Source organism: Rana temporaria, chromosome 7 (assembly GCF_905171775.1).
Source record: "Rana temporaria chromosome 7, aRanTem1.1, whole genome shotgun sequence".
Classification (NCBI taxonomy): Eukaryota; Metazoa; Chordata; class Amphibia; order Anura; family Ranidae; genus Rana; species Rana temporaria.
In genome coordinates, this window is record NC_053495.1 from 4,564,449 (window position 1) to 4,580,508 (window position 16,060).

General features: G+C 47.1%; 1 protein-coding gene across 1 annotated transcript; it reads right to left on the bottom strand.

Annotated features, from left to right (window-relative positions):
* Positions 1-557: 557 nt before the first annotated feature.
* Positions 558-9,537, bottom strand: LOC120945823 (galectin-1-like). Its single transcript, XM_040360312.1, has 4 exons — positions 9,526-9,537; positions 5,487-5,545; positions 1,999-2,170; positions 558-986 (listed from the first exon to the last, which is right to left on the bottom strand). Exons 1-4 carry the CDS (start codon positions 9,535-9,537, stop codon positions 843-845), a joined length of 387 nt encoding a protein of 128 aa, XP_040216246.1. The 3' UTR covers positions 558-842.
* Between the last annotated feature and the right edge of the window lie 6,523 nt (positions 9,538-16,060).

Sequence of the window (16,060 nt, forward strand, 5' to 3'; positions counted from 1 at the left end):
GACGGATGGTTTTCGGTAAAACGGTGGGGGGGGCATAGTTTCAAGGATGGAGTCCTCCTTGGTGGGCTGGTGTCAGTCTGGACCACCGGGAGAGAAGTGGGTGGGTCTGTGGTCAGCTAGGGTCCTTGAGGCGGTGGTTGCGACTGGGGACATGTTGCTAGCTACGATGGTACCACAGGCCCAAAAGAGTGATCAGGGGTTGTCAGGGGGTCTGACAACCAAGGTGGTAAAATGTTGAATAAAATATTATTATGTTAAATATTTAAGTTTGGGAGATATATATATATATACGTTTTATATATATATTCAGTTATTTGTATTTTTGTTAATAAAGGCCTAACAGGCCATTTTAATCCAGCAGGTGTCAGTGTGGTTATTGGGAAGGTTACAAAGGTAAGGGGTAGATACTTGTTTTGTTTAGTGCAGTAGGATATCCGGCTGCCCTAGTCAAGAGATCAGACAGAAAATGTTGGTTGCTGTGTGCCATTTAAATGTAATGCAACAAACCTCCAGCAGGGGGGCGTGATGCAGCAGATCTGCTATCGAATTCAGCAATCAATACAAAGTCATTATTACTAAATAATAAATTGATTGGTTTGATCAGACACAATAGAACTCATTGGATTTTATTTGAAATGTGGATGAAATTAATTTCTAGTAAATGAACTGAGCAAAGCACAATGTATGGTTACATGAGCAGCAAGGATGCAGATTGGAGGCGGGGGCGGGGGGGGGGGGTACAAAGGAGGATTTAAAATCTTCTCCTCTTTGTCCTCTATGGCCATTTCTCAGAGCCTGGATATGGACACGTAGGACAGGCGGCTCCTCTGTTGCGGGATTCTTCATTTTACTATGACGGACTTGAGATGGAGGTTTTTCACGGCAAAGTATGGGATCCCCGTTATGGGAAAGCGGATCGGAAAGGAGAGAGGATTTCCAGTAGGTAATTTTATGATGATCTTGTCTTTCTCAAACGTGAAGGAAACCTGTAAGAGAAGAGGTGGCGCAGCGTCAGCTTGCTGGGCTATAAAAAGTCAATGAGTGTTGGCCATAAAGACTTCACCACCAAACCGTTCATTTCAACAAAAATCTTTCCATAAGATGATATGTGTATGTAGATTATCTTATGTATGTATTAATGTATTAATGTCTTGCAGATAAATGTTAATGGAAAGGAAAAATGGAAGGAGGAGCTTCTGTGCCGGAATGATTTAGTGACGGATCTCTGAGGACGGTGTATCTCGTCACCTAGAACAATGACTGGAGCCCTCAGGAGATTCATTGGTGTTGGCCAGTTTGCAGTGCCGGTATGCCAACCATCATCACCCGGGGGTTCCTTCAGAGATTTCTAGGAGTTCCTTGTGCTGTGGCTGATTAACTTCCCCCATTGGATGGTTCCTGCTTATTTTGGGGCCCAGCACCACTTGGTGGGGCCGGCTTCATGACGACAATGATTTTCGAGCCCCCCGTTTACTTACCTGACCCCTCGAAAGTCCCACGCCGTGAACGCGCAGGCTTCTCGGCCAACTCCTCGGCTCATTCATTGGTTAATTGAAAGCAGCGCAGCCATTCGCTCGCGCTGCTGTCAATCACATGCAATGATGCGGCGCGCCGGGGCGAGACCGAGTGATACAGTGAGCGGCTATAGCCGCGGGCTGTATCACTGTAGCGCGCCTGCAAGAACTAACCACCATTCGACCTTGCATGAAGGTGGTTAGTTCTTGCGGATAGGAGCCGAGACAGTCGCTGAGGGACCCAGTGACCCAGGGACCCGAGCTGCACAGTGGAGGTAAGTGTAACATGTTTGTTATTTAAAAAAAAAATATCTTTAGTGTTCCTTTAATTGAAGAAGCAGAAGTTAGAAGCTGATTGGCTCCCATGCACAGCTGCATTAGATTTTGTAGTAAATAACCCCCCAACCCAATGTGTCCAATTTGAACAGTGATGTCACTTTGCCCCATCCAACATTTGTCCCGCCCCCTCCCAGTGTAGACTTACCTTGGTGTTTGACCCCTCCTGGAAGGGGAAGAAGCTTTCGGTCTTCCCATCTCCCCAGACATCGTTCACCTTCGTGTTCAAGACTATCTTGCGGATGTCTCCATTGGTGTCAAATCGAGGGTTAAAGTGTAGCACATAATTACTGTCATCCGTTCCCAAGTTTATGGTAAAACTAAAAAGACAGAAACAGCAATTATTCTTCTCAGCGGACCTTGTTGGATAAAATACTCGAGTCATTCACCAGGGGTCCTCCCCTGAGTATCAGAGGGACTTCTTGCACTTGTAATGATAATTCAGGATAGAAAATTATATTAATATTTCCAAAAATCTCAATAATTCAATCTCAATAGAAATTTTTCGTACACACGAGCGGACCGTTTTCATCGGACATGTTCGCTCGGAGATTTTGGTCTGATGGTTGTACACACCATTAAACCGAAATCCGCACGGACAGGATACGCGGTGACATGGCCGCGACGATGACGCGCGACGTGCGTGACCTTGGAAGGTCAATGCTTCCACACATGCGTCGAATCACTTTGACGCATGCGAGAGCTTTCGGCCGAGCGGACATGTCCGGTAAGTCGTACAGACGACCGAACATGTCCGACGGACAGGCTTCCAGCGGACATGTTTCTTAGCATGCTAAGAAACATTTGTCCGCTGTAAACCTGTCCGATCCGCCGGAAAATTGTCCGGTCGGCCGTACACACGACCGAACATGTCCGCGGAATCTGGTCCGCGGACCAGTTTCAGCAGACATGTTTGGTCATGTGTACGAGGCCTTAGTCTCACCCCACACTATTATTATATAGGATTTATATATTGCGCCAACAGTTTGCGCAGTGCTTAACAAAATAAAGGAAGACATTGCAGTTACATTACAATTTGGTACAAGAGGAATCAGCGTGCCCTGCTCATTTCAATCCAAGAGAGGGGGGGGGGGGTCATATAAAAGGTTCCTTCCCATAGGAAGCGTTTGCAGTGTGTTGGAGTGGAGATAGATTTAGTGTGTTCACTTTTTGTGACTCAGTACACAGTGTTAGTATAGTGTGAGTATAGTATAGTGTGTCAGTATAGTGTGAATATAGTATAGTGTGTCAGTATAGTGTGAGTATAGTGTAGTGTGTCAGTATAGTGTGAATATAGTATAGTGTGTCAGCATAGTGTGAGTATAGTATAGTGTGTCAGTATAGTGTGAGTATAGTATAGTGTGTCAGTATAGTGTGAGTATAGTATAGTGTGTCAGTATAGTGTGAGTATAGTATAGTGTGTCAGTATAGTGTGAGGATAGTATAGTGTGTCAGTATAGTGTGTCAGTATAGTGTGAGGATAGTATAGTGTGTCAGTATAGTGTGAGTATAGTATAGTGTGTCAGTATAGTGTGAGTATAGTATAGTGTGTCAGTATAGTGTGAGGATAGTATAGTGTGTCAGTATAGTGTGAGGATAGTATAGTATAGTATAGTGTGTCAGTATAGTGTGAGTATAGTATAGTATAGTATAGTGTGTCAGTATAGTGTGAGGATAGTATAGTGTGTCAGTATAGTGTGAGGATAGTATAGTGTGTCAGTATAGTGTGAGGATAGTATAGTGTGTCAGTATAGTGTGAATATAGTATAGTGTGTCAGTATAGTGTGAATATAATATAGTGTGTCAGTATAGTGTGAGTATAGTATAGTGCAGGGCTCAAAATTTCAAGTCCTGAGCTACTAGCCAGGCCTCAAGAGTTACTCGCCACCGGTTGCCCCACCTAATTCATACACTGCCCTGCGCCTAATTTTACCCATAAACACGCGCTCGTAGATTATCTCATGGAATGACAATGTTTTATGCAGAATCAAGTTACAAAATTAAATATTACCAACAACTTTAACAAAATGGGACAGGGCACTGGGGGCAGACCAGAGGGACAGGGCACTGGGGGGAGACCAGAGGGACAGGGCACTGGGGGCAGACCAGAGGGACAGGGCACTGGGGGAAGACCAGAGGGACAGGGCACTAGAACTGGGTCTCTTCCCCATTCTCTTCCTGTCTCCTCTGCAACTCCCATCCATCCTCTCTCTCATTCATCTCATCATCAGGAGCCTGTGTGGGCGGCTCCACGCTTGCATGTCCCCACTTCCCCCTTTTATTCAGGCTGGCAGAGAGGAGAGGAGCTGCAGCACAGCGGGAGGGAGTACAATCCAGCGCTGAGATTTACACAACTGCACAGCCATTGACACCATAGCACAGCGCACACTGACAGCGCACAGCACACATTGAGACCAGTCTGTTCACAGTGCTCAGGCTGAACTGTTGGACACTTACATAGAGCACAAGGAGAAGAAAAATGCACAAACTAGAAGGCTGCCGCTCTCATGTCAGGGCAACTTTCAGTGAGCGCTGCACCGGAGTGGTAATTTTTGCAATCCTCCACCTCACTCATTACTTTCTGCTCTCCAGCTACATTGGTCGGGGCCCGGGGGAGGGGGACAGGCTCAGAGAGGTCATACTATTAGGTCCCATGGCTTAATGAGAATTGTAAGTAGAGCACCTGTGTACTGCTCTGCCTGTGCGCGGCTCAACAGACTACTTTCCTCTTCGGCCGCCAATCTCATCGGGACTCTAAGTGTGTGTAGGCACAGATTGGAGGAAGATTGGTCATGCAGCCCTGTCATCACTCGCCCCCAGCTTAAATCCACTCGCCAAATGCTAGTAGGCGAGTGGAAATTTTGAGGCCTGGTATAGTGTGTCAGTATAGTGTGAATATAGTATAGTGTGTCAGTATAGTGTGTCAGTATAGTGTGAGTATAGTATAGTGTGTCAGTATAGTGTGAGTATAGTATAGTGTGTCAGTATAGTGTGAATATAGTATAGTGTGTCAGTATAGTGTGAGTATAGTATAGTGTGTCAGTATAGTGTGAGTATAGTATAGTGTGTCAGTATAGTGTGAATATAGTATAGTGTGTCAGTATAGTGTGAATATAGTATAGTGTGTCAGTATAGTGTGAGTATAGTATAGTGTGTCAGTATAGTGTGAGGATAGTATAGTGTGTCAGTATAGTGTGAGTATAGTATAGTGTGTCAGTATAGTGTGAGTATAGTATAGTGTGTCAGTATAGTGTGTCAGTATAGTGTGTCAGTATAGTGTGAGTATAGTATAGTGTGTCAGTATAGTGTGAATATAGTATAGTGTGTCAGTATAGTGTGTCAGTATAGTGTGTCAGTATAGTGTGAGTATAGTATAGTGTGTCAGTATAGCATACCTCCCAACAGTCCCGGATTGGGCGGGGCGTTCCCGCATCTGCACCTTTGTGCAGAGATAAATTTGCTCCGAGCAAAACAATCTGATGTCCGGTATTATTTCAGGGACCCCCACACCCCAAATTCCCAGCGGGGGGTCAGTAGGATGTACACAGAGAACACTTTACTACTTTTGGAAAATTCCAGTATAATACAGAAAACAGATGTATATTGTATAATAAGAAGTCTAGAACCAGGACTTACGCTTTACTGTCCACCGGAATGAAGCCCTCCACCTCAATGTAGTAACCAGGTCTGACCGTCTGTATGAGAGAAAGGAGAGAATTATTACACCCTGTATAATAGAGAGGGGGGGGATTATTACACCCTGTATAATAGAGAGGGGGGGATTATTACACCCTGTATAATAGAGAGGGGGGGATTATTACACCCTGTATAATAGAGAGGGGGGGATTATTACACCCTGTATAATAGAGGGGGGGGGTTATTACACCCTGTATAATAGAGAGGGGGGATTATTACACCCTGTATAATAGAGGGGGGGGGATTATTACACCCTGTATAATAGAGAGGGGGGGATTATTACACCCTGTATAATAGAGAGGGGGGGATTATTACACCCTGTATAATAGAGAGGGGGGGATTATTACACCCTGTATAATAGAGGGGGGGGGGGGGGTTATTACACCCTGTATAATAGAGAGGGGGGGATTATTACACCCTGTATAATAGAGAGGGGGGGATTATTACACCCTGTATAATAGAGAGGGGGGGATTATTACACCCTGTATAATAGAGAGGGGGGGATTATTACACCCTGTATAATAGAGAGGGGGGGATTATTACACCCTGTATAATAGAGAGGGGGGGGGATTATTACACCCTGTATAATAGAGGGGGGGATTATTACACCCTGTATAATAGAGAGGGGGGGGGATTATTACACCCTGTATAATAGAGGGGGGGATTATTACACCCTGTATAATAGAAAGGGGGGGGTTATTACACCCTGTATAATAGAGGGGGGGGGTTATTACACCCTGTATAATAGAGGGGGGGGGATTATTACACCCTGTATAATAGAGAGGGGGGATTATTACATTTTTTGTACAATATCACAGTAATTGAAAAGATCTGAGGCCCTGACGAAGCGGGTCAGCCCGTAAAACGTGTTGGCTACAAAGAAACAGATCTCAAGACCAGGATAATACTATCCTGGACAACCAATGAGATAATTTGTTTTTAAAACAAGCCTCTTTTTAGATATTGTGTAATACTCTGAATATTTGTTTATTATACCTAAGGAGGTACATGTCAAGTCCCAAATACATTTTGCATTCCTATATTTGTGTAAATTGTTGTTGATGACTCCTTCTTTTAAGCCAGTTATTTGCTAATATATGTTTTGGTTGAAATGCTTTACTGCTAGTTCAACTCTGTTATTAACCAATTGGCACCCACCATTTCTAAGAACTATGGGCCAGATTCACAGACAATTACTTTACTCCGTGGCGGCGTAACGTATCCCATTTACGTTACACCGCCGCAGGTTTACAGCGTAAGTGCCTGATTCACAAAGCTCTTACCTGTAAACTTGCAGCGGTGTAACGTAAATGCGCTCGGCGCAAGCCCGCCTAATTCAAATGGGGCGGGCACCATTTAAATTAGGCGCGTTCCCGCTCCGAACGTTCTGCGCATGCTCCGTGCATTGCGCAAAATTACGACGCCCCGATGTTTTTTTTTAAATGCGACGTGCGTTACGGCGTTTCGTATTCCCGGACGTCTTACGCAAAAAAAAAAAATCGAAATTCTACGCCGGGAACGACGGCCATACTTTAACATGGATGATCTAAAGATAAGCCATGTTAAAGCAGGTGTAACTTTGCGACAGGTAAAAATGACTAGCGACGGCGTACGGGATTGCGACGAATGTGCGGATCTTCGTGGATCGCCGTAACTAGTCATTTGCATATTCTACGCCGACCGCAATGGAATCGCCACTTAGCGGCCGGCATAGAATTGCATCCTAAGATCCGACGGTGTAAGTCAATTACACATGTCGGATCTTAGGGCTATCTATGCGTAACTGATTCTATGAATCAGCCGCATAGTTAGGACGGGCGGATCACAGAGATACGACGGCGTATCTCTTCTGTGAATCTGGTCCTATATTCTGTCTTTTGTGTTTGGGGACCAAAGGTTTTTAGTGGGGGGGGGGGGGGGCTATGATATCATGGATGCAGTGGACATTTCCTTTATAACTGCAGACTGGTTAGTTTCTCCCTCTAGTGTTGCTAGTATGGTGTGAACTTGACAAACTAGAATTTAACCCTTCACTATAGGATTGGGGTTCCCGGAGTAAAAACCTTTCTAGCCATAGTCTCCCCACCAGCGAGTCCTATTTGCATATTTCAACTACTCAGTGTTTACCATTCTCTGCATAATTGAGTGTTATAATTGCTCATTACTGATTGCCTTTGTCATCCCGAAGCTACTTACAAACCTCCACTGTTTAGGAGATATCCCCTGTCCCCTGCATGTGCCAATGTCATCGGCACATGCGCACTAAAGCAAACTGTATGTGCCAATGCTTCAGTGATTGTGGCATTATCGGTGGCTCCCACGCGCATGCGCGCCAGTGACGTCGTCGCGGCTCCAGCCAATCACAGCGCCGAAACCCGCGATACCCGAAAGTCACTCCGGAGGAGATGTCGCCGGCCGGAGGGGGGGTACGAGGACCGCTGCGGGGGCTTCGATCCCTTTGCTTATACCACAAAGTAACCTTACTAGATAAACGCAAGCTTAACACTACCCAAGCCCAAAGACACTGTACCCTCCACTGTCCACACCCAGCAACCGTCTTCCCACCACTGTCCACACCCAGCCTCACTATGTGCACCACTGCCCTCAGCCATAAACCCTTTACATGTTAATGCCCTCACCCAACAACCCCATACCAACTACTGCTCACAGCCAGGAATGCTATACCAACCACTGCCTACACCCAGCACCATTCTTCCCACCACTGTCCACACCCAACAGCACTATATGAACCACTGGCCTCAGCCATAAACCCTTTACAGATCAATGCTATCAACCAGCAACACCATACCAACTTCTGCTCACAGCCAACAACCCTATACTCTCAAATGCCCATACCCAACAGCACTAACTGCACTCGCCCATCAACCCTATACTATCCAATGCCTTGGCCCATCAAAACTATAGCAACCACTGCCCACACCCATCAACCCTATGCCAACCACTATCCACACCCAGCAACACTATACTCTCCACTGCCCACACCCAACAGCTCTATATGCACCACTGCTTACACCCATCAACCTTATACCAACCACTGCTCACACCCAGCAACACTATACCAACCACTGCCCACATCCAGCAACACTATACCAACCACTGCCCACACCCAGCAACACTATACCAACCACTGCCCACACCCAGCAACACTACCCACACCCAGCAACACTATAGTCACCACTACCCACACCCAACAATGTTATGCCCACCACTGCCCCCACAGAGCAACACTATACCCATCATTACCAACAGCCAGCAACCCTATACTAAGCTATGACCACACCCAGCAACCCTATACCGTCCACTGCCCTCGCCCATCAACACTATACCATCCACTGCCCTCGCCCATCAACACTATACCATCCACTGCCCTCGCCCATCAACCCTATACCATCCACTGCCCTCGCCCATCAACACTATACCATCCACTGCCCTCACCCAGCAACACTATACCATCCACTGCCCTCACCCAGCAACACTATACCATCCACTGCCCTCACCCAGCAACACTATACCAACCACTGCCCACACCCAGCAACACTATACCAACCACTGCTCACACCCAGCAACACTATACCAACCACTGCCCACACCCAGCAACACTATACCAACCACTGCTCACACCCAGCAACACTATACCAACCACTGCCCACACCCAGAAACACTATACTCACCACTGCCCACACCCAGCAACACTATTCTTACCACTAACCACACCCAGCAACACTATACCCACCACTACCCACACCCAGCAACACTATACCAACCACTACCCACACCCAGCAACACTATACTCACCACTACCCACACCCAGCAACACTATACTCACCACTACCCACACCCAACAATGTTATGCCCACCACCGCCCCCACAGAGCCACACTATACCCATCATTACCAACAGCCAGCAACCCTATACCATCCACTGCCCTCACCCAGCAACTATTGATGCTCATACTCACATTATCTGCCATTCTGCTTCTTTATCAGACAATCTTGTGATCAGGTGCACTTCTACCTCTTCTTATATAGGAGTTCTGCTGAGGGTGGAACCAGTCGAGAGAGAGGGGTTTGACCCGCCCAGTGCTACCTGGACAGAGAATTGTTCCAGAGAATAAATAAGATAAGTATACAGTGTGACTGTGCATTCTGCTGGAATGTAAGGGGACAAAATATGATTATCTTCAAAGTACCTTTGTACAACACAAAGTAACAATTTACATTACCTGATACACATGACATCATATGAGACACAGCTCTCTCTAGTGGTCCTGGACAGCATGGAGCTCTCTCTCTGGTGGTGCAGTACAATGTGGCTCTCTCTGGTGGTGCAGTACAGCGTGGCTCTCTCTCTCTGGTGGTCCGGTACAGAGTGTCTCTCTCTCTGGTGGTGCCGTACAGCGTGGCTCTCTCTGGTGGTGCGGCACAGCGTGGCTCTCTCTCTCTGGTGGTGCCGTACAGTGTGGCTTTCTCTGGCGGTGCAGTACAGCGTGGCTCTCCCTCTCTGGTGGTGCAGTACAGCGTGGCTCTCTCTCTCTGGTGGTGCGGCACAGCGTAGCTCTCTCTGGTGGTGCAAAACAGCGTGGCTCTCTCTGGCGGTGCAGTACAGAGTGACTCTCTCTGGTGGTGCAGTACAGCGTGGCTCTCTCTGGTGGTGCGGCACAGCGTGGCTCTCTCTGGTGGTGCAGTACAGAGTGACTCTCTCTGGTGGTGCAGTACAGCGTGGCTCTCTCTGGTGGTGTGGGACAGCGTGGCTCTCTCTGGTGGTGCGGTACAGCGTGGCTCTCTCTGGTGGTGCGGCACAGCGTAGCTCTCTCTGGTGGTGCAAAACAGCGTGGCTCTCTCTGGCGGTGCAGTACAGAGTGACTCTCTCTGGTGGTGCAGTACAGCGTGGCTCTCTCTGGTGGTGCAGTACAGCGTGGCTCTCTCTGGTGGTGCGGGACAACGTGGCTCTCTCTGGTGGTGCAGTACAGAGTGACTCTCTCTGGTGGTGCAGTACAGCGTGGCTCTCTCTGGTGGTGCGGGACAGCGTGGCTCTCTCTGGTGGTGCGGTACAGCGTGGCTCTCTCTGGTGGTGCGGCACAGCGTAGCTCTCTCTGGTGGTGCAAAACAGCGTGGCTCTCTCTGGCGGTGCAGTACAGAGTGACTCTCTCTGGTGGTGCGGTACAGCGTGGCTCTCTCTGGTGGTGCGGCACAGCATGGCTCTCTCTGGTGGTGCAGTACAACGTGGCTCTCTCTGGTGGTGAGGTACAGCGTGGCTCTCTCTGGTGGTGCAGTACAGCGTGGCTCTCTCTGGTGGTGCGGAACAACGTGGCTCTCTCTGGTGGTGCAGTACAGAGTGACTCTCTCTGGTGGTGCAGTACAGCGTGGCTCTCTCTGGTGGTGCGGGACAGCGTGGCTCTCTCTGGTGGTGCGGTACAGCGTGGCTCTCTCTGGTGGTGCGGCACAGCGTAGCTCTCTCTGGTGGTGCAAAACAGCGTGGCTCTCTCTGGCGGTGCAGTACAGAGTGACTCTCTCTGGTGGTGCGGTACAGCGTGGCTCTCTCTGGTGGTGCGGCACAGCATGGCTCTCTCTGGTGGTGCAGTACAACGTGGCTCTCTCTGGTGGTGAGGTACAGCGTGGCTCTCTCTGGTGGTGCCCGCATCGTGACAGCGGCCCGCAGCTCCCCTCCTATTACCCCCACTGTGCCACCTATGACTGGTAGAGGAGAAGTAGTCCGTGGGGACCGAGCGCGGGAACTGTCAGCGCGGCTCTGAAGCTATGCTGTGTGTGAGAGACACCCCTCTAGTGACATAAAGATCTATATAGAGGAATCAGGACCTCCTTCCTCCTGATGAAGACCCCTCTAGTGATATAGAGATCTATATAGAGGAATCAGGACCTCCTTCCTCCTGCTGGCGATCCCTCTAGTGATATAAAGATCTATATAGAGGAATCAGGACAAATGTGCGCCGTCGTATCTGTGTGCCGGACCCACAAACTGAGATGCGCCTAAAAACAGGCTTCATCCCATTGACGTAACTTTCCTACGCCGGCGTAGCGTGGGCGCATATTTAGGCTGGACGCATGGTGGCACTCCCATTGATTTTCTTTTCAAATATGCAAATGAGAAAAATACGGCGATTCACGAACGTACGTGCGCCCCACGCATGTTACGCGATGTGCGCGTAAGTCGTACGTCCGGCGTAAAGTTAAGCCCCATAAAGGAGGTGTAACCCAGCAGCAGAAATGCACAGGTCTGCACCAGGGAACTCAAGCCCGCGTATTTTACGGAGTTTACGTTGGACGTGTGTCTGGCTGGGCGTAGGTTACGTTCACGCCGTAGGCAGTGATCCGGCGTAGTTTAGGCAGTTGTTTCGACGTGGTTGTGAGCATGCGCAGAGGGATGCGTCCACGTCTCGGCACATGCACAGTTGTTGATACGTATCTGTCTGGCGCTCGGACATCATTTGCATGGGGTCACGCCTCATTTGCATGGCTCACGCCCACTTCTACCTACGCCGACTTACGCCTTCCAAACCCAGCGCAGTTTTGGGAGCACTGGCTTTGTGAATTCCATGTTGCCTCTCTGCGCTGCGTCGGCGTAGCGTATATTATTTGCGCTACGGTGGCCTAATGTGCGCCCGCTCTCTGTGAATCTGGGCCACTTTATAAATAGTGAATGTGTATATACTGTATATATATATATAATGTTGCTTAACCGGTTCCCGACCGGAGCACGAGGATGTACGTCGACAGAATGGCACGGCTGCGCACATGGGCGTACAGGTACGTCCCCTTCAATTTGTGTGGTCGTGCACGCGCCGCTGCCGGCACACTCGCGACTCTGCCGTGAGTTCCGTGACCGCGCCCATGGGACCCGGCGGACCCAATTGCCGTCGGTGTCCCGCGATCGGGTCACAGAGTTGAGGAACGGGAAGATGTCAGTGTAAACACAACCTCTCCCCGTTCTTCCTAGTGACACTGTCACTGATGGTCTGTTCCCTCTCATCGGGAACAGCGATCAGTGACGTGTCGCGGTAAGACACGCCCCCTAACAGTTACAAGCACTGCCTAGGTCACACTTTACCCCTTCAGAGCCCCCTACGGGTTAACCCTTTCACTGCCAGTGTAATTTTTTACAGTAATCAGTGCATTTTTAGAGCACTGATCGCTGTAAAAATTACAATGGTCCCAAAATAGTGTCAAAAGTGTCCGATGTGTCCGCCATAATGTCGCAGTCACTATAAAAATCGCAGATCGCCGCCATTACTAGTAAAGAAAAAAAAATAGTAATAAAATGCCATAAATCTGTCCCCTATTTTGTAGACGCTATAACTTTTGCGCAAACCAATAGACGCTTATTGCGATTTTGTAGAAGAATATGTATCGGCCTAAACCGAGGGAAAAATGTTTTTTATATATATTTTTATGGGGATATTTATTACAGCAAAAAGGAATATATATATTTATTTTTTTCAAAATTGTCGCTCTATTTTTGTTTATAGCGCAAAAAATAAAAACCGCAGAGGTGATCAAATACCACCAAAAGAAAGCTCTATTTGTGGGAATAAAAAGGACGTTAATTTTTTTTTGGGAGCCACGTCGCACGACCGCGCAATTGTCAGTTAAAGCGACGCAGTGCCGAATCGCAAAAAGTGGCCCGGTCTTTAACCAGCCAAATGGTCCGGGGCTGAAGTGTTGTTAATCAAGTATTTCCAGAGGTCTACAGAGGGCCTCTTTGGACTTCCATGTGAGGGTAATGGCCTTACAGCCATAAAAGAGTAATAGACCAATGAGAGTCCTGAGTGCCCGATGGAAGGCCAGAGGGCCCAACAGGCCAAGTAGCCATACCTCAGCACTCAATGAAACCTCTATAGTAGGTAAAGAAACAATGAATCGGGTGATGCCAGCAGCAGAGTGAATGTGAACAATATCACATCATTTCAGATTAAAAAAAAATAATAATAAATGCCGTGCTAGTACAAATATAAAATAGTCCAAAGTATAAAACAAAGTCCCACAATGTGAAGAAAGTCCTGGTGCTCAGAATTCAGACAGATGAGTGTTACCCTGCTTAGTGGTCAAACCAGGTGCCCCACATGGATGTAAACTCACCCCTAGATGTTGACCACCTATCTCTAGTGTGGTCACTTGCGCTTAGTGGGGAAGGAGACAAAACCCCCTAGATGATGACTGTGAAGGATGCTTCAGTTTAAATTCTCCCTGCTAAGTAATATTGTGTGTGGGTTAGGTGTAAAAGGTGACTTTTGGTATTCTGCTTGAACATCCATGATAATCCTACAGTGAGGCATACAAAGGGTTATTTGTAGAATGACTCTTTAACTGCTAATATTCTAATGTCCCTTCTTAGTTCATTGATCTATTGTGTTTACCCTTAAGATGTGTATTGTATCGTCAGTATCTAAAGAAATGTGTCTGGCAGGTTCGGTGCCAGAGGGTCTAGAGACTGATTAGTTCAAGGAGATATCATTGTTTCCAAGGATCTGTATTGAAGACCCCCCACTGTGTGAGGGGGGGGGGCGGAGATTGTCATTGTAACAGCTTGTAACCTGCATATAACCAGCTGAATGCTGCCATTAAAGTGTGTCTCTTGTTCCAGCATTAACCTTGGCTCCTGTGTGGATTATTGGGCCATCCCAGGGAGTTCTACTCATGGAATACTGGGTGATTTGCTTTTATGGGGAGAAGGGAAGACTTTGACGGGGATATCATTCTAATACCGTCACAATGACTTTAATGTCCAGCCTTAATATAGATGGTTCTCCATTGGTGGGGAAAGAAACAACAGGGGGGGGGGAGCCCATAGTGTAAAACTGTAATTAATTTAATAAAAACAGTAAAAAGCACTACAGAGAATCTGTTGTGCGGAAGACAGTGGTGGACTCCATGGGTTGGTTGTGGCTGAAACGCGTTGAGGCTTAAACGCGTCATCGCGACATTACATCCGCCCAAACAATCTCTCCAGGGAACTGAGCCAATCCACAATAGAGCGGTACTCAGTGGACGCCGGCCAGATTCATTCCCTATTTATTCACATGCTGAATACACTGGGTGCCAGGATATAGGCACCAGTGAATGTGAGTGTACCTACTTCTGTTTATTGTCTTTATTAAATTAATTACGGTTTTAGGCTATAGGCTCCCCCTCTGTTGTTTCTTTCCACACCATTGGAGAACCATCTGTATTAAGGCTGGATATTAAAGACATCATCTATACCAGTGTTTCTCAACTCAAGTCCTCAAGGCGCCCCAACAGGTCAGGTTTTTAGGATTTCCTTCAGATAAAATGGCTGTGGTAATTACTACGGCAGTGAAACTGATCAAATCACCTGTGCAAAATAATAGAAATCCTGAAAACATGACCTGTTGGGGTGCCTTGAGGACTGGAGTTGAGAAACACTGGTCTAGGGTGTTGGAAGGCAACATGATTTAGCCCTGGTTCACACTGGGTACGATTTGGAACGATTTGAGATGCGATTTGACATGTCAAATCGCATCTCAAATCGGCGGCAATTGTCTGCAATGGCACTGTCCTAATCAGTGCGACACCGCATCTGCGATTTCAAAAAGTAGTTCCTGTACTACTGTTTGCGATCTCGGGCCGCGATTTACATAAAATTGCGGCCGAAATCGCGGCAAAATCGCAGCAAAATCGCAGCCGCGAAATCGCGGTAAAATCGCACATTTTACCGCGATTTTTAATTCGCAGCAGTGTGAACCTAGGCTCCATATCATTTCTGGTATTTCACTCCCTGGATGATACAGGCAGATGACACCCAAGTTGGAATGTAACCAATTACGCCTCTAACTGTGTAAAACAAAAGCCTGGCTCCGGTCCGGCTGGCTAGAGCGAGAAGATGGAAATCATTGATTACCACTCTGCAAGCAATCTTCAAAGAGAGCTATGGCTGTGAAGATGATTGATGTAAAGCAGTGGTGAATTTGCGCTTCCCTTTAAATAAAATAATAAACACAACCCAAGACAAAAACTAATAGTGAAAGAACAAGGGGTTAATTACCAATAGGCAGGACAACACCTGCTAATTAGCCACAGTGGTGTTTAAAATAAAAATGGGACAGAGAAAACTCTGATATGGTGCTGCTATTTGTAAAAACTGTTGAATTAAGCAGAAATAGACAAGAAAAATAGGGACAAATATAGCGCAACCCCCAATGTGAATAAATAAAGGAAACAATGTATATTGTGGTATATCCTCCAAATGATGTGAAAAACAAACAAATGGGTGAAGTCCACTGAATGTGAAGGAAATTCACTCGATCACTGTTCAAAGGGTAACTGGTTTTCCAACAGTAATCTTACACTGAGCAAAAGTGACAAAAAAATATATAAAAAAATGAACAGTGGATGAGTCAATTAGGGCAAACTATCAAAATGTTTTTGTCATGGACCTTGAGATATTAAAGTGTTTCTACTTGACATCTGTTACACAGGAGAGGGACATTCAATGCAAGGCTTTTGAAATGCTAAGTGGAA